This window comes from Rattus norvegicus, chromosome 5 (assembly GCF_021556685.1).
Source record: "Rattus norvegicus strain SHRSP/BbbUtx chromosome 5, alternate assembly SHRSP_T2T, whole genome shotgun sequence".
Classification (NCBI taxonomy): Eukaryota; Metazoa; Chordata; class Mammalia; order Rodentia; family Muridae; genus Rattus; species Rattus norvegicus.
Window position 1 is genome coordinate 84,243,798 of NC_141538.1, and position 19,034 is coordinate 84,262,831.

Genomic DNA, 19,034 nt, shown 5'->3' on the forward strand with positions numbered 1-19,034 from the left:
TTTTTCAATTATCTTTGTTGCTATTATATTTGTCTTGCCTAGAGTTCAAGCTTCCATATAAAAGCTATTATTTCAGAAAGTGAACATAAGATTCCAATAATTTAGTAGACACTCCAAGAAGTGTGTGTGTGTGTGTGTGTGTGTGTGTGTCTTTTGATAAAGAAGAGAGGCAAACTTACTCATTTATAATGATCAAACTAAAATAAATTCCAGATCATTAGGTCCCTTGGGATAAGACACAAAATTCAGGTTTTAGAACCAGTCACAGATTGGGGAAAGCTTGTTATTTGGAACAAGAATATGGACACAATAAGCATTCTGAGTTTTATCTTGCTTTGATGGCTTGCCTTGTACAGCTTTGATCTTTAGATTTGATAATCATTTTCGAATGGTCTGGTGTGTTTTGAAAGTGAAGTAGTGGTCCATGAATGCATGGGGTTCTTTGGAAATGGTAAGCTGCAACTGAAACTTGGAACTGGGTGGTGCTGGGACTGAACCTTGCTCTGGGAGCAGGAGAAACAGGATGACCCATCCTGTGAGGAAGGAGAATACACACACTGACAAAGTGATGAGATCCAGGGTCTGTGGTGGGTTGCTAGCCTAAATAGGCAATGGGAACTGGAACCTTTAACTCCATTAGCAAGTTCAGAAGAGAATGATGGATCTTGGGTCTTTTTCATGAACTGGTTGCTTTTCTAGGTACTTTCTGATACATCATCATACTGAATTTTAGATATTCTCATCCATGTTGTATTTTATAATCTCCATTTTACAGGTGAGGAAATTAAGAGTCAAAGAGATAGAGCCATGTGTTCGAGGTCAGAAGGCCACCGCACAGGAGAAGAAGGATTCGAATCCCTCTGTGTCTGTCTTAAAATAGCCATCTGCTCCTTGTCCTTTTAACCCAAAAGAACTGTTTTTAGCTTGGCCCACTCTCAGCTCAGACAAATGCTCCACAAATTGAGGTCACCTGCACATGTCCAGCACCATCCTCTGTGACCAGCCTGCACCCATCAAAAGCCCAGGGAGCAGCACAGGAGAATAACACTCTTAACTTGTGCACAGAGGAAGTCAGCTGCAAGACGACCTGCTTTTGAATCAGAATGAAAATCAGAACACATGAGATTTGACCTGGGTTTCCCGTGAGCCATACCTCTGACCACTCTCCATTCAAAGGGATAAATAGATATATCAGTGTACCGTGCTTCTAGCACTGAAGGACCTCAGTCTTTCCCAGATTTTTTTCCCATGATTTCATATAAGGGTTTTGTTGTTGTTTTGCATTTTGAATGCGGTTCCCTTTTGCTTCTTTCAATAAAACAGGCCCTGACAGCTCCCTCATTCGGATTATTACAGAGTTGTACCATCTCAGGCCAGTGCATTTAGGAAATATGTTGTTGGCACTAACCAGCGAGTGAGATGCATAAAGAAAATATTCTAATGACAGTTGAGTTGAGAGAGCTTTGATCTCCCTCCAGAACTGCACTCATGGCTTTGAAATGCAGTTCTGGCAAAGGGGTAAAGTCTGGGCACCATTGCAATCAGGGCTAGTCCCCCTGAAACAGACATTCCCGGGGACCCACAACCTTCACTGTGGAATCCAGGTGCATTAGATGTGCAGGAAGAAAAGAAACACAGCTTTGGGGAGGGGACCTAAGTTTAGCGGGGGCATTCCTGCTTAGATTGCTGTTTCCAAACACTGTTGGTTGTGCTAGCATTGGTGTTTTGGCAAAGATGGAGGATGTAACAGGAGTGGGGGGTCTGTGATTATGGTCAAATGTGTTTCAGAACACTTCAAATACTTTCTGTCTTGCTCCAATTTTGTTTAATGTAAGGTTATGAAAAATGTTTGCAATCAAAAAGTTTAAGGTTCTCCACTTGCTCAGGAAAGCATTTAAGGGTAAAGATTTGATAAATCTTTTCACTTAAATATGTATCTGCTTCCTGTGCATTTAGCTTTTAGTAGGATGTAAGCTAGACAGCAGCAATGTAGTTCACAAGCTCATCAAAGAGACACAGACTTTAAGCTACAGAGCAGGCAACAGGCTGTACGTAGTGAGGTGAGATGTCGCTAAATACACAGGCAAGTTCTGCATGGGGTGAGTAGTTGGGGGATGTCCAGATTGGGGAGATGATCAGTATTCCAAGCTATGCAGCTTTGCAAGGAATTGTTCTTACCTGAAGCAAGAGCTGATTTCACTCACCAACATAAAGGTTCTGAAATCAAAGATCACATGTACAGAAGCCTGAAGAGCCAGATCTATGGCTAGATTTTTATTATTCTCAGAGATACAAGACCTCAGGCAAATGACCTCACTTCCCTGAGTCCCAAGCTTACTCACCCTGGTTTGAGGCTATGTGATTCAAAGAACAAGTACCCAATAGCTTCAAATCATTACTATCTGTCTGTGTATTTTTGAGGAAGATTTCACAATAATGATTGTGAACATAATCGTTTGAAGCCCATAGTTTTATGAATGAGATGGGTGCTCACAATATGAATAACACACAAACCAGAATGATAAAGATTAGAATTAAAAAATAGTGTCCACACAATCCTTTTTAGCTAGTGGTAATAATGAGTTTGGAGTGTTGATCACAGCACTAACTGATTACAACTATATACAACTGTATTCATTTTACTACAAGATAGCCCACACTAGTCAATATTACCCTCTAGGTTTATTAATGCCATGTGGGTAGATCGAGCTATGTATATCACCAACCATATCTCTAGTTTCTGCAGTACTTATGAAAAGTAGTGTCTCTGACCTGTGAAATACAGTTGAAAGTGGTCAGGATAGGATACATGGAGTACCAAATATCCCCCCAAAGGGGAAGATTTTACATGATTACATTTCAGAAAGGTATGTTGTAAAACAAAACATGAAAGATGACAGATATGCTTAAGAAAGAGCTGTACTTAGAAAACGCACAGGAGGCTCTGGGTAATGAAACCTTGTGATCCTGTGTGACTAAGGCTGCAAAAGGAAAAGGACATTTGGGAAAGAGGTATTGGAAGCTGAGCCTGGGAGAACTATGCAAAAGGGAACTGGCAGCTTCACTTCAGGAGGAAGATGGAAGAGACTAGAAAAAGAGGGGAACTGTATTGTGTATGCTACCATTGTGCTGACCTGCCTCAAAGCTAACAGACTTTTACACAGCCTTGGATCTCTCTGTCCATCTCTGTGTAATACTAGCAGCATGTAAGTTAGTGGACGGTGTTTAGAGTTATATAGTTTTCTTCTAGGAGGTAGAAGTTAATTTTTTTTATTAACTTGAGTATTTCTTATATACATTTTGAGTGTTATTCCCTTTCCCGGTTTCTGGGCAAACATCCCCCTCCCCTTCCTTATCGGTGTTCCCCTCCCCATCCTCCCCCCATTGCCGCCCTCCCCCCAACAATCTAGTTCACTGGGGGTTCAGTCTTAGCAGGACCCAGGGCTTCCCCTTCCACTGGTGCTCTTACTAGGATATTCATTGCTACCTATGAGGTCAGAGTCCAGGGTCAGTCCATGTATAGTCTTTAGGTAGTGGCTTAGTCCCTGGAAGATCTGGTTGCTTGGCATTGTTGTTCATAAGGGGTCTCGAGCCCCTTCAAGCTCTTCCAGTTCTTTCTCTGATTCCTTCAACGGGGGTATTTTAGAAGTTAATTTTTAATAATTTTGTCAAATTTGAAATATATGTCCGAGGCTAACTTGATAATTGTTTTTTCTTATCATTGTGACCAAAATACCTGACAGATACAGATTATAGTCAGAATGATTCATTTTAGTCCACAGCACCTTAGGGCTAACTCCATGTTGCTTGGCCTCTTGCTGCTTAGGCCGAGCATCAAGGAGCCGGCACATGTGGTGGAAGAGAGCTGGTTACCTCATGGCCATCAGAAAGCAGAGAGAAGGAAAAGGACAAGGTATAACCTTCAAGTACCCTTTTAGGAATCTGTTTCCTCTGGCTAGTCTCATCACTCCTCAGAGTTTCCCAAATTGTACCATGAAGTGAGGACCATGTGTTGGCACTCCAGCCCCTGGGCATCTCATATCCAAACTGTAACTGCTATCTTTCCTTAGTTGCAGAACAGAAAGTCAAGGGACCTTAGCAAGTCATTTTCTTTTGTTCAGGTTAAATATCCCTATATTACCATCTTCCTTTTCAATGTTTTGCCTCTGGTGCCTTCTCTTCTATTTACTGCCTAAAGTGAAAACTAAAAACTACATCGTCTTCAAGAGATAAGCAGATGGATATGATAAAGAGCCACACAGACTCCTGTGTTCAAAGGATTCCCTGATGTCTTTGGGAGACATCCAGCTTAGCTCTGAATTGGTAGAAGACCTCAGTTGACAGAGGGAAACCTTTTACTAACAAAGCTATTTTCCCTTTGGTTGGATTCCCCCCAACGACAGAGACAGGGTGGAGAAAGGCCAGTGGGTCCAGTAGCTTAACTCCTTTTAGGAGATGGAGGCTTCCCAGGAATGAGAAAACCCCACATATGAGCCAGGGAGAAGATCCAACAACCCACATTTCTGCTTTGGGCTAGGATGAATACCACCTCTTGAAAAGATTGGCGCTGCAATTACCACTGAATAAACAACCAATTAAAATGTCTCCTCTTCTACCGTGTCTTCCTCTCTTGAAACTTTTTCATCTCCGACTTTTGAGACAGACGTGTCTTTCTCTAATCAAATATTTCTCTTATGCCAGTAGATCATTGAAGGGAAATAAGCAAATCAGCTAGGGGTGGGGGTGGGGTGAACATCGTGGAAAGTGTTGCTCCAAGAAAAATCTAGGATCATCTGTATTCTCATTCTCTTCTCTGTATTATTTTTCTCTTCCCCATGGGCGGAGATTAGCTTAAAAGAGAAGGTGAGTCAGTATTTTAACTTCTAATGCTATCCCTGAATTTAGCCACTATGAACCTATGTTTGCTATCTCTATGAGCTTTCTCCAGACTAGTCATCAAACTGAAGATCACATGACCTCATAGAGACCTATGATGGAACTGGTCAGAATGCAATAGCTGTCATATATTTCAGTCTGGAGTTGTGATAAGACAGCGCAGCTTCTGAATCAGGAAACACTAAACTTGAGACCAGGACCTGGGTATTTTTATCTTCAATACTGCCCAATTTAAACTCAATTCTATCAGCTCCTTTTATTAAGAGCTCACTAGATACAAAATCCTGAGCTGAAAACTAGGTACCAAGAAATGGGCAAGATATATTCTCTATATTCAGATGCCCTAAGAAGATGGCATATGATATATGTCAACAGAAAAATATGAACACATTTCTAAGCTCACCCCACAATGACTATCAGTCAATCATAAGGATTCCGGAAAAAACAGAATGACAGACAAGAATCAAGAGAGGTAGCATTGAAAATGAGCACAGAACGTCTAACCAAAGCAGAGAGCATAAGTGGCTTCCCGTACTTAGCATTTCTTCTCTGGTGAGTCTATCCAAAGCTATATTGGATAATCCAAGATTATTATTTCTTGAGCACACAGAATATGTGTCTCTTTTTTAACCAACCATTCCCTCCCCCTCTCTCTTTCTCTTTCTCTCTCCCTCCCTCCCTCCCTCTTGACCTCTCTCTCATCTCTCTTATTGTTGTTCTTTAATTTTTTCTCTTTTCCTCTCTCTTTTCCCTTTCTTTTCTTTTACCAAATCTCTTACCAACAAATTGATTCCCTACATTGAAGAGACAATTTACTATAGCATGAAGAGTTAATTCATTTCCAAGATATGACCACCACAATGACAGCAACATCAAAGTCAATATCTTTGGTCTATTTTTCACATAATGAAATAGAGTTTTACAGAATGGAGAATAATAAATCTGTGGCAGCATGATACACTTACAAGCTATCCAGCACGAACACTGGACCCCAGTGCTACATCTTTGGTTGACCTACTTAAAAACATTGGACGACATATTTCTCATCTTTACAAAAAAGTTATGATGCCTCCTAACAAGATTATTGTAGAAATGAGGAACAATTTCTACTTCATCTGCCCATTTTTCTAGTAGATGACCAAGGCCCATAGTGAATGAGTGAGAGAGACAAGCTAAGATGTGTTATCTCGTTCATGCTCTGAATTCTTGGTCTAGTTTTCTAAGTTGCCCTCTCCTTAGTCAAAATAGCACAGTCATTCGAAATATAAATATTGGTTTTCGACACGTCTAGATTCAAAACTGAACCCAGCTATTCATAGTTAACTTGATTTGTTTTTCTTTCAGTAAAATAAAATAATGTAACATTTTCAGAGAAATGCAATGGTGTGATACTTATAAAGGGTTTAGCTACTGTGTCCAGAGTGAGAGCTCCTGATTATGTGGGGAAGATTCTACTGTATGAACACTACTTTTGGGGGACAATGATAACAGCCAAACTTACTTTTATATTTCAGAGCCTACTTGGATGTTAATGAGCTAAAGAACATTCTTAAACTGGATGGATCAACACATCTCAATATTTTCTTTGCAAACTCTTCAGAGGAGGAGTTGGCAGGAGTGGCAACTTGGCCATGGGACAAGGAGGCCCTAATGCACTTGGGTGAGTTTTAGATGCTCATTCAGAAGGAACTTAGAGTAATAGTTTGGATCTCAGTGTGAGGAAGACTTCAGCATAATCACAGGGGTGCAGGCAATAGTGGTGGTGGGAATAGCTCATTTGTTTGTTTAATTCACAAAACACTGGTATCTCTGATCCTACCTTTGGCCATCAATCAATCTTCTGAAAGAACTAGCTTTCTGAATGAGTAAAGTCAGACCCAGAGAGCAAGCAGGCTTTATCCAAGGTTATATACATATAGTGAGGAAGCCTCAGTTAGAGTTTAAGTTTTTGACTATATCCAGAAACTGCATTCTTCTTGTACCTCCTAACTCATGCATACTTCTTAGCCCAGAAACAACGTTATTCTGGCATAGCTGGGCTAAGACAATCCTGAAAGACACCAAAGAAACAATAGAAACACAATATATAAGGACATCTCTTCCTCCAGGTTCTGTCCACGAGCAACATGGGGAAATCTTCTGACATTTAAATTATGCATATTCATAAACAACATATCACTTTGTGCAGGCTAATCTTTAGAATTCCGAAATGGGAATTATTTCTGAACTGGTGGTTGTAGAAAAAAATTACAATTCTTTGAATTTTTTCCATATCCTTGCCAAGCATACATAAATATGTAGAGAGGCCATTTTTATTTGTATAGACTTGAAATGATAATAAAGGCACATGCTTCAATTCCATTCATTTGATTTCTCAGTTGTCTACATGTTTCCATATCACATGAGTCTTACAATTACTTCCTGTCCTACATTTTTTCCACTTATAGTCATAAAAGAAAAACATCCCTCTGGTTTATTTACACTTTGCAAAAGACAATCTTTAAAAAAAAACAACCATTCTAATATTCCATGAGAAAGTCACTACAGTAGGTTTAACTGTTTTCCCTCAATAAAATTCTCTCATTATTTACAACAATGAATTCTGATGACTCTGTGTGACTCCTGATTTGTGAATTCCTACGCTCAGCAGAATGGCAGTGCTGGATGTACTCTCAGGCCAGCATGGTCAATAGTAAACCCAGAGTCTAGTAGCTGCTTTTCTTTTGGTTATTTGGAAGGTAGCAAGATCTAAAACTTCAGCTGGTAAATCAAATTATGGGCTTAGGTCTATTATTTTAGAGGGATGAAGCTAACTTGCATAAGAGAGAGGAGAGAAAAGAAGTGAGAGAGAGAGAGAAAGAGAGAGAGAGAGAGAGAGAGAGAGAGAGAGAGAGAGAGAAGAGAAGAGAAGAGAAGAGAAGACTTTTTCCTAAATGATATAAATACAAATAAAAAGTATCATTAACTTAGAGGTCACATTTGTTTTGGTCAGTACAAATGTGGCATATTATAGACATGTAGTAAGTAGTAGTGGTGAAATCAAATATTCCACAATGGCCCCAACAAATAAGTGGATGCTTTAAAATATCAATAGTTCTTAAATCAGGAAATCCTGATATCTGAGATAAGTGATGGTTAGATAGACAGGCATCAGACACCGATAGGTGGTGAGCAGAAAAGCTCATAGAACTCATGCAAACTTGAAAATGATTTGCTCTTATCACACACTTAGTATATCTTAGGAAAGTAATGTCAGAGTAAAGGCAAAGGCATGGTTTTTCTCATTCTTAGCTGGATGGCCCTAGGCAGGTCTTTTCTTGGATTTGTTGCCTAAAATGTTGAAGATACAGGTTGACTAGATGGCCTCCCAGGGTCCTTCTAAGCTGTTAAATTTGCTCTTATTTTTAAAAAGCAACCAGAAGATTCCTGATCAGCATCTGGGGATGGCTGACGACTGGGCTTCTAAAGTTAAAGAGAAATACTCCTGATGATTTCATAAATGTCAGAGCCTGGCTCAAGGCCAGAAATGGGGGAGGCTGTAAATCTATAGCATGTTATAGTATTTCAGGATGATGTCAGGCTTGAGCTATTTCACCTTTTAAGAGAAGCAATGAAACAGGACCAGGGGCAAGTGTTGTCATTCTATAGGAAAGGGTCAATTGGTGTAGAATGAACAGAGCCAAGCTGGATATTTAGTTTGCTGTCCTATCACCATTCCTAGGCTGGTTCTGCCTCTGTTAACTGCAAGGCTTCATAAAAAGACATGGCTCATTAGTACTGTTATAGATACTTAGTATAGAGCTTCCTAGAGAAGTAAAGTCTGTTTCTCAGGAGAAACAAGGGCAGGGTGAAGCAGAAGGATTACTAGCAATGTAATGCTGCCTCCACCAGCCAACAAGCTGCCAGCTCCCCATCCTAAATGCAGTTGATCATAAGTAATGCCTGTGCAGTAGCCTCAATCAAACTCAATTTATTAGAACCATATTCGTTAGCCCTCCTTTCCTGCTGTTACACCATTAACCCTGGAAAAAGCCTTGGGTGGAAAGGGATTACATTTCAGATTATGAGTGACAGAAAATAATGGAGAAAGATTTCCTGTCTTAATTTCATTTCTTCCTGCTTCTGCCTGCCTTTGTCATAACACACACACACACACACACACACACACACACACACACACACACACACACACACACACACACATTTATCTTTGTGTAAGAAATCTCCAAGCAATTAAGAATTTGTAGACTCCATGTGTCTGAGGACAGACCAAGCAATTCAGTCCAAGACAAAACTTGCCTCATGTCTGCTCTGAGCACACCATTTCAATTCTATAATACATTACTGCCTTGTCCTTCCTCCATGAGACACTTAACACCTCTACTTCCAAGGGTCCCCTACCTAAGTTTTAACCTTCTCTTTTAACATCCAGGGTTTTAAGTTTAAATATTCTCTAGCAACCTGTATGCCAGTGTCTAAAGTGTACAAAAACAAGTACTATTCATTGCTTCCACTGAAGTAGGTTCTAGATCTCCAAACTGAGTGATAGTCTCTCTCTGGGGACATGAGGCATAGTCATTTATTTCTCAATCCAGAGCAGGCAGATGAGTCATCCAGGTCTCTTTGTAAAATGCAGATCCTGATGCTACAGGGCAAAGCTGGGACCTGAAACTCGTTTCTGCTAGGCTTGTAAGCATTTTCTACACATTTTGTTCTCATGTAGGTAGACAATAAGTAGCTATTTCATATCTGTCAGGGGTTACTCATCTTCCTTGGAAGTAATTAGTTATATATCCCAACCCTTTCAAAGATGTGTTATCACTCATCAAATATTCAACACCTATTTAATCAGTACTCCAATTACATTCTGGTGATGTCCTAAGTCATTCAGGCCAAAACAATGTTGGGAAGGAAAGGGTTTATTCGGTTTATACTTCCAGGACACAATCCATCTTTGAAGGAAACCAGGGTTAAACTTGACACAAGAACCTGAAGGCAGGTAGCCCACAGACTGCTGTTTGCTGCTTTTCTCTCTGGCTTGCTCTTTTACTAGTTGATGCTTAGCTTTTCTATAACTCATGCCAACCTGCCAGAGGAAGGGCGCGACACACAGTGGGTTGGGCCCTCCTATGTAAAATAATAGAGAGAAAGCCTCAGAGACGTGCCCGTAGACCAATCTCATCCAGAAAACTCCTCAGTAAAGGTTTCTCCTTTCAAATGACTCTGGACTTTGTCAAGTTGACAATCAAGTTTAACCAAGACAATCAGATGCTGTATTCTAGTCTCAACCCAAGAATGTTGATTTCAGATTCCACTGTCACATTTCTCTTAAGCAGGGGTGGGTCATTTAGGTGATCTACGGATGAACGTCTTTATGTTTGAATTATGATAATAATAATATGAATTGTCCTCCTTAAAAACTCCATGCAGCATCTGAGGACACATAATAAATAATCAAGAAATATCAATTGCTGCTTTAAGCAATCTATTAACCGAGCACAACCTATGAGTGACTTTCCCAAGTGCACTTGCCTTTAGAGCATTAGAGACGAAGGCATGAGATTCAACCATAGTAATCAAGTTGCGAGATGTGACAGCATTGATGGAGGCAAATGAAAGTCATAGCTGAGGAGTGTGAGCCTTTTCAAGGGGTTCATCTATATAGTAGGATTTGAAATAAATGTGAAGCATGGCATATATTCCAATCTCGGGTATACATTACAAGAGATGTCCAGTCAAGGCAGAGATCAAAATCTTGATCAAAATAGTATTTTCAGCAGTTCAGCCTCAGTTTAGGCAAACGCTACTCTGCCAGAGGGGTAATGTTCCAGTTTCAAACATGATACAAAAGAATTCATGACACTCCTATCAGTTATGGTAGCCAGTCACTCACAGCAGAGTTGTGACAACCCTGAGGCAGTAGGTTCATAAAGTGAAGAAGACTGGCAGTTTAAGTCAGTAGCATCTTTTTTTTTTCTTTGATTGACTTCTGGGCTATTTTAGTCTGAAACAGACAGTTGCCTAATGCTCTGGTTTTCTTCTTACAGGCGGTATTGTCTTGAACCCGTCTTTCTATGGCATTCCTGGACACACCCACACCATGATCCATGAGATTGGGCATAGCCTGGGCCTCTATCACATCTTCCGTGGTATCTCAGAAATCCAGTCCTGCAGTGATCCTTGCATGGAGACAGAGCCCTCATTTGAAACTGGAGACCTCTGCAATGACACCAACCCAGCCCCTAAACACAAGTTTTGTGGAGACCCTGGACCAGGGAATGACACTTGTGGCTTTCATGGCTTCTTCGACACTCCTTATAACAACTTCATGAGCTATGCAGGTAGGATTATACACATCCCTGATTGTAGCCCAGTCTGACATAGAACCAAATGTCAGACTTGGGCTCTACTCCTGGCTCAGGGTAGCCTTGAACCAACTGCTTATTTTCCTAAGAAGGAGATATTTCCTTCCAAGCAATCAGAATAACATCTAATTCATAAGCATTTCTGAGATACAAGAGAGGTGTTATACGTGAATACAAACCAGATGGTTGAGACCAAAACCAGTAAATCCAGGAAGAACTGCAGGGTCATCTGTTCTCTACCTCTGCCTTCTTAAGAAAAATCAAATCTTTCAACTTGGTCGGAAAGGTTATTCATAGTTTTGTAGCTGTCCTGTTCTACACTAGTATATTGCTGAAGCTTTTTATTTAACCAAGGTCTTCATTAGATAAATATAATTTTATATGTTTATTTTCTATTGGAAGCTGGAGAAAAAGAAGCTTTTGTTCTTGAAATTGCAAAATTGTCACATACTATTGGCTATGGTATTTTTCCTAACGTCCTTTAAGTTTTTACGGCCCTTTCAGTCATCAGAAGCCATATTAAGAAGTCATGATCTAGGTCCAAGGATGTCCTGTGCTTCCTGTTGGCACAGGCTACATCAAGGCCACTTAAAGCCATTTTAGCAACTTTGGCAAATTAGAACAAGTCACTGCTTCTTCAGGGTGGTCACACGCTGATTACGGTTGCCTGTGATCAACTGTCCACAAGTGCACACAGTAGACCATTACTGAATTCATTATAACATTTAATTTAGTCATCCCTTCCCCAGAAAAATGTATGAAATAAGCAACAGCCTTTTATTGTGTCACAAAAAGGAGAAAAATGAATAAACTATCTTTTTTCATTTTATATTTTAACCATGCTAATTTCTCTTATTAGAAGTATATACAATTGTTTCTTCCAATCAGAGTATTCTCCTCTGTGTAACCATTTATTGTCTATTAAAGACTTTAATGTGTTCCCTCTCATTTAATTCTCACAACACATCCATGAAACAAGAACCATGACAATATTGAGAGTTACTGAGGTCCATTGCTTCCTATGACACATTGGATATCAATTATTCTTTCCCCTGTCTGTCTTATGCTATTCTTTTAAAGAGACCCAATGGATGGTTAATCAGGGAAGTTGAACAATCTCAATGCTCTTTTCACTCTACTTCCTGCAGTAGGGTAGAAGATCCACTCCTTGATATGGGAATAAGGGTGAAGGTCCTAATTTGGGTTTGAACCAGGGAAGGTTACTCCCAGCTGTTTATGTTCCTGTTGGAATTTTTGGTGTGCATTGTGATTGAAAAGAGATTTTGCCAGTGAAAGCCAAAAGATTTGATGATTCCAATGGCCTTTCCAGTTTCCTATTTAGGATGCTGGCTCCTGGGGCTCATAAAACTTAAAAGTGATGCCATGTCCAAAATGAATTACCCAGTTCTGGATCTATAAAGTGTCTTCAGATATGGTTCTAAAAGGAGCCAGGGTGCTCGGTATTTCCTCAAAAACAGATTCCGTCTGGGCTCCCGTTTCCAAACATACTGACACTCCACATCCGGTGGCCTGCTTACATCCCATCTCTGTAGCACCTTTCCTTAGCCAGCTCACCACACATGGCAAATAAACAATAGTAAGAGTTTGGAAGTTTGCCTGCTTCTTAGGGAATAGGAGCTTCCACCAGCTACCAGACCCTCATAAACTAAATCTCCTTTTTGTTTCCCTTTGAGAAGATCTAAAGGGTGATTAATTTACTATTGTTGTTTGGAAAGGATCTCCTCAGCTCGGTGACCCATTAACAGCAGAACTAATTCATTGAGCTGCGATAACAAACTTACACCCCAAAAGCATCGTCAAAGCAACCCCGAGCTTGGAAATGTTTGTTTTCCTTAGGGTCTCTGATAGATGAGGTGACAAAAGCTGCTGGACCACATTCAAAATGCAGAACAGAATGGGTTTCTCAGAACTAAGGAAAGGGATGCACAGGGCTCCCTTCTCCATAACAGAGGGCAGTCACTGCTGAGTTGACTTCGTCCAGCTGCCTCTTTTGCTGGGTTCTCATTCCTCAAGCAGATCTGCCTGCCAAAAAGGTCACAGTTTATGTGTGTGCTTACAGTGCAATAGCCATCATCTACATGTGGCTACTGAGCACTTTAAATATAACTGGTGTAACTGAGGACCTGAATTATTACCCTTAAAGTATTTTAATTAATTTAAATGGAAACGGCCATGTGTATTGGTGGCTACCATCTTTGTCTTTGAAGTACCCCCAACATATAAGAAATAATGTAAATAACCCAAACAGATAATGTAATTTATATATATATATATTATATATAAATGCACATGATAATAATGCAATATAATAAATAATGTAAATTGACCCAAAGAGATAAGTGATATTAAACATAATCTGTTTAGAGAGGCAGAAAATGTGGTTCAAATAGTACAAGAAACTTGCTCAGGCTTAAACATGTGACTTAAGTCCAAACCTTTCTTACTTCAGAGTCTGAGTTATTAACTAGTCACTTTACTATTCAGAAAAAGATTGAAAGGCTCCCAAGTAGTTCAGCCTACAAGGCAACAGGCACTTAATGTGTCAAAGACACTTCAGTAGAAAGCACCAAAGTATACGTTTCTACTAACCTATTGGCTAAGCACTTGCCAGATAGATGGGGAGGAAGCCTTCCCACATTTCCTAAAGATAACAGGCTGTATTGAAGATATTTCAAAGGTTACTGGACATATAGTACAGAATCCTGGGATTTTTTTAGCCTATCTGTTATGGTAGATCGTTCTATATGCTAGGAATGCATAGCATGGATACATGCTTCAACACAAACAGTCCTGTCTTTAAAGAATATACCTGAAGCAAATAAAGCATTTGACGTTTTTAAAGATTTAACAGCAAGAAAGTTCTTAGCAGTGTTCACAGTCTAAATCTTTATTAAGCATTCACTGTATGCCAGGAGTAGAAAATAAATGTTTGTCTATGCAAAAAATTAAAACTGGTCTATAAGCTTGAGGATAATAATGGAAACTGAAATGAACTGCAAGACATCCCACATTATAGAACATCATGACACCACTGAACAAGATGCCGAGTATGACCAAAAGAAATGGCATTACATACATTAGGTGTTGTGTCAGGAAGCTGAAATTGAAGGTCTTACATTGGAATGTTTGGTTGTAAGCTTATTACTTCTTATTTTGGAGCCTGATTTGTATTTTAATTCATGAAGAATAACTACTCTTGCCTTGAGTGATCAAATAAGGAAAGAATCTAGAATTGTCCTCAGTAGAATAAGAAGTGCTTGACAAATGATAAAAAGTATTAACTATTTTATATGGAAACATCCTAGTCCTAGTCATAAGTATAAGCCATATATTTGATGAGAATTACAGAAATTTACTATATTCATACCCATAATATTATATATATATGAATTAAACAAAAATTGTATTATTAAAAGTACTGGACTTAGGGTGATGTTTATTTGGGGCATCTTTCAAATGTTTACAGTGAGCATAGCTTTTATACTGATTTATTACTGAACCTATTCTTATAATTTTAAAAGCAAAACCCAAACAACAAGATTTTACCGAAACTTAGCCACATACAGAATGTCAGCAAGTTCACTAAATGCTTACATCAACTCTCTGAGGAAGACTGTCACCATCCTTCAAATCGTAGTGAGTGGAAATGAGGCAGACAGAGTCAGCATTATGTCCAAGGTCCTACAGGTAGTTTAGTTATTAAGTGTCTGTCCTGATTCCCATGCAATATACTCCTCGGAACATGGCTCAGGTTGCAAGCCTAGAGTGCTCTATCAATAGAATCATGGCCTGAGCAGCCCCTTCTACTTTGAGACAAGATGGGAACAGAGGAACAAGATGAGCCTGAAGATCTAGACTGCAGATAGTAGAAGCAGAGCTTTTTGGAACTGGAAGCCAAGTGGGCCTGAGTTTTGACATGAGTTAATTGAGACAAAGCATTTATGATAAATGGAAGCCTTTAGGATTTTGCCCAAGTTTCTGATAGTCTCAGTGTGACATAACCTGGGACAGATGTTTTTCAACATAATAAAGTTCAAATGGATCCCTATTCTATCACCTATCCATTTTCAAACTTTTTCCCATTGACAAGTGGAAATGGTTATTATTTAAATTATAAAAGGAAGACAAAATTCTTTGAAGGAAAATTAATCAGAAGTTTAAAAGAAAAATGTTTCATATTTCCATCCACACTCATCTTGGTGCTTTCTGTGCCCTATTTGGATCCTTCATAACCTTCTTTGCTTGAGTTGATTAAATACCCTTAATTTATATATCACAAAACTGATATATAAAGTTAGGAGAGTTGGTAATGTTCGCTTAGTATTTTGTTTTAGTTATGTCCTTAAAATGTGTAGTCTGTGTTAACATTTTTACTATCATGACCATGCTACAGGAATCAAGGCAATGATTTTCCTCATCTCCGTCCATCCATGGTGCTAGCATTAGAGCTATGTGGGCTAATGTTAGACTGGAAAGAATTCATGATTTATACTCTGAGCTTTGATTCTTCCTTCTCCAACTCTCTCTCTCTCTCTCTCTCTCTCTCTCTCTCTCTCTCTCTCTCTCTCTCTCTCACACACACACACACATACACACACACACACACAAACACACACACACACATATGCACACACACACATAAACATGTATATTTCTCACTTCTCCAAAATATGAGCCAGTGAGCATTTGCCATGAAGTAGAGTTCTCATGCCAAACACTTCAGCTCCTCCATATTGTCAGATGAACCCTTTTATTAGCCACATTGTTTCCACATTGCAGATAGAAGATGGAGGTGCCAAGGGCATAAAGACACTCGCTCCCTTGACTCGATATCTTGTACATCTTCTTTCTTGAGCCATCAAACTCTCCGCCTACATCTAATCTACTTGGTGGCTTTTTCCAGACTTTTTGCACTAAGTGTTCAGATCACAGTGTTGACGAATAATGAACTTTTGTTCTGGCTATTCTCAGGCTGAGGTGTTCGTACTCCTGGCAGTCAGTAGCCACAATATTTAGGGAGTTACATGGTGGATCTGGGCTTGAGAGAGATTTACTGTCACTTCTGTGCAATGCTTGCTAAGGAACACTGGGCTGTTCTGATTTCACCAAATGTCTTAAAGCTTTCCCTTGGGGTGCTGAAAAGAAGACTGTAAAAATTACTAAGAGAATCCAAGCCAGCCTCTCCATATAAACTCTCACACCCTTGTCAGTTCCCTTCAAGGTCATGTCCTGCTGCCTAGCACCTGTCCAAACTCATTTTCTGATAAGGAGAAGTGAGTTTATGCTGCTGGACTCCAGTAGCACTTTTATTTTTAAGATCTGGTGAGGTCCACACTCCTCTATCTGGGGCTCAGCTGTGGTAATCCTGACCAAGCAAATACCCTGAGAGGGAAGTGGTACATTGGGAAACCAAGCCAAACAATGTCTTTCTTTTTCCTGTTCCCAGGGGAGCTGAATCAGAATGTTGGAAAAGAAGCAGGAGGCAAATCTCTTCCTTAGGGGCTGGCTTGGGTCTTTGTCTTAAGTCCATACTCTGGAAAAGGGAGAGTAGAACTGAAGGTCATTCCATCTAAATACCTGAAAGATTGTTTCCAATCCCCCTCGGACTAGAACTGGGCTCAACTCCCATTCACAAGCCACCTGCTGGAGACTTTACCCATAACATATTTCATTTGTTCTAGGGTGGGGGGGCGGTTATGGCATTGGCTAGGAGCACAGCTTTATTTCAAACCCCAGATATGCTTAACTCCATGACATAGAAAAAATGGCTTGCCTGAACATAGCCTTAGTTCCTAACTCCATAAGGAGGAGAAAATGATAATATCCACTCCAAAAAATAGCATGTGTTGGGAGATAAAGGGTAATTGTCCAAAGCTTGTCATCACATGCCTGACTCATACTTACCACATGTTAAGCATGTGTCTGAGAGACATGTAGAGACTGCAAGGAGTTGTCTTTGCTCTTCTTCCCATCTGGACTGGTTAGTTTATCATCAACTTGACCCTAGCCAGGGTCATTAAAGAAGAAGAAGCCACAGTTTAAAAAAAATGCCTCTCATCATATTGGCCTGTAGGCATTTTATTAATGATTGATGTAGAAGGACTCAGCTCACTGTAGGTAGTGCCACTAATAAGCAGCTGGTCCAGTGCTGTCTAAGAAAACAGACTGAGCAAACCATTAGGAGCAAGGCACTAAGCAGCATTGCTCCATAGCTTCTGATTCAAATATTGCCTCCAGGTTCTAGCCTTGAATTCCTGCCCTGACTTTCCCCTAAGACAGACTGTGGCACGGAAGTGTGAATCCAGAAAACCCTTTCTTCCCCAAGTTGCTTTCGGACATGATCTTAATCACAGCAATAGAAATGCAACTAAGGTAGCATAGAGAGCCTGGGGTGTATATTCATTTCTTAACTATGGCAGGACCTGAATTTTACATACCTCTAGCTGTGTAGTTACCATTATTTTATAGAGTCACTTTCTTTCTCGACCTCAACCAGGTGATCTAACTGATCTCAGATAAACATCCACCTTTGGTGCCTTTTTAGTTGGTCCTCTTCCCCTACATGCCATTACTATCACTTCAGTGGTAATCTACATCACATTAGTAAGCATAAAACAGTCCTTGTTCATTCGATGTGTTCCTATCTCTTTAAGGGCAGGAACATTTTAAGACCCATCTTTCCACAATCCTGGTTTATAGCACTGAGCATTAATTAGACATTTAATGGATTTGTTTCAAGAAGAGTATCTTTGCATTAGGGAAAAGTAGAATTCATTAATGCACGAATGAATGAATGAATGAATGAATGAATGAATGTGAAGGCATACCAAAGGAAACTAATGAGCACATAAAGGGGTGAATAAGTAAGTGGGTGAAAAGTGAATGAATGAAGAAATGAATGAAAGAAAGTGAATGAGGGGTGGAGGCAGTGCTGACTTGGGGCCAGAGAATATGGGCTCAGTGGAAAGCAGCCTGTTTTGCCTTTGTCCTTAGACATAACCTCTTAGTAGGTCTCTCCTACGATCCAGGCTTACTTTTCCCATTCTGCCCACTCTCCCTTCCCTCCTGTTTCCTCTCACCTGTCTCCAGGAGTGATGACTGCACTAATTTGTTCACAGACCATTAACTTCTAAGCACTAGAAGAGGCTGCCCTGAGCTGGCAAGGACAGACTTGGGTGCTGGCTCTCTAGCTGCATGGAGACGTCATCCTTCTTTCGCATGCCTGCCTGTGCAGCTTGAAGCTTATCGTTCTCTTTACTTTTTTTTCTCTTTCTGACTCTTACAGATGACGACTGTACAGACTCTTTCACGCCCAATCAAGTCTCCAGAATGCACTGTTACCTGGACCTCGTATACCAGAGCTGGCAGCCCTCCAGAAAGCCAGCACCTGTAGCTCTTGCACCCCAGATTGTGGGCCACACAACCGACTCTGTGATGCTAGAGTGGTTCCCACCCATCGATGGCCACTTCTTTGAAAGGTGAGTGTGCCCTGGCGTGTGTTGATCTCTCTCTCCTCCTGGGAAGTAGGCAAAGACTCAGAAGGAGGGTGGACTTGGAAGAGATTTTTCTGTGCTTCTTTTTATTGTTGAATAGACACCCCCCTACTCAGCAGTGACTGGTACCCAAGGGCACATTGATAAGCTTAGGACAGATAATATAAGAACATTGTTAACAGAAATGATCCAGTAATGATGCATGCTTCTTCATGAATAGGAGGTGAAATTAACTTTCTTATAGAGGTTTGGAAACTAG

General features: G+C 40.1%; 1 protein-coding gene across 1 annotated transcript in view; it reads left to right on the forward strand.

Annotated features, from left to right (window-relative positions):
* Window positions 1-19,034, forward strand: part of Pappa (pappalysin 1) — a 230,363-nt gene that overhangs the window by 47,494 nt on the left and 163,835 nt on the right. The window contains 3 exon segments of the mRNA NM_001401319.1: window positions 6,411-6,556; window positions 10,944-11,237; window positions 18,568-18,760. Of these exon segments, the coding sequence (NP_001388248.1) occupies window positions 6,411-6,556; window positions 10,944-11,237; window positions 18,568-18,760 (633 nt within the window).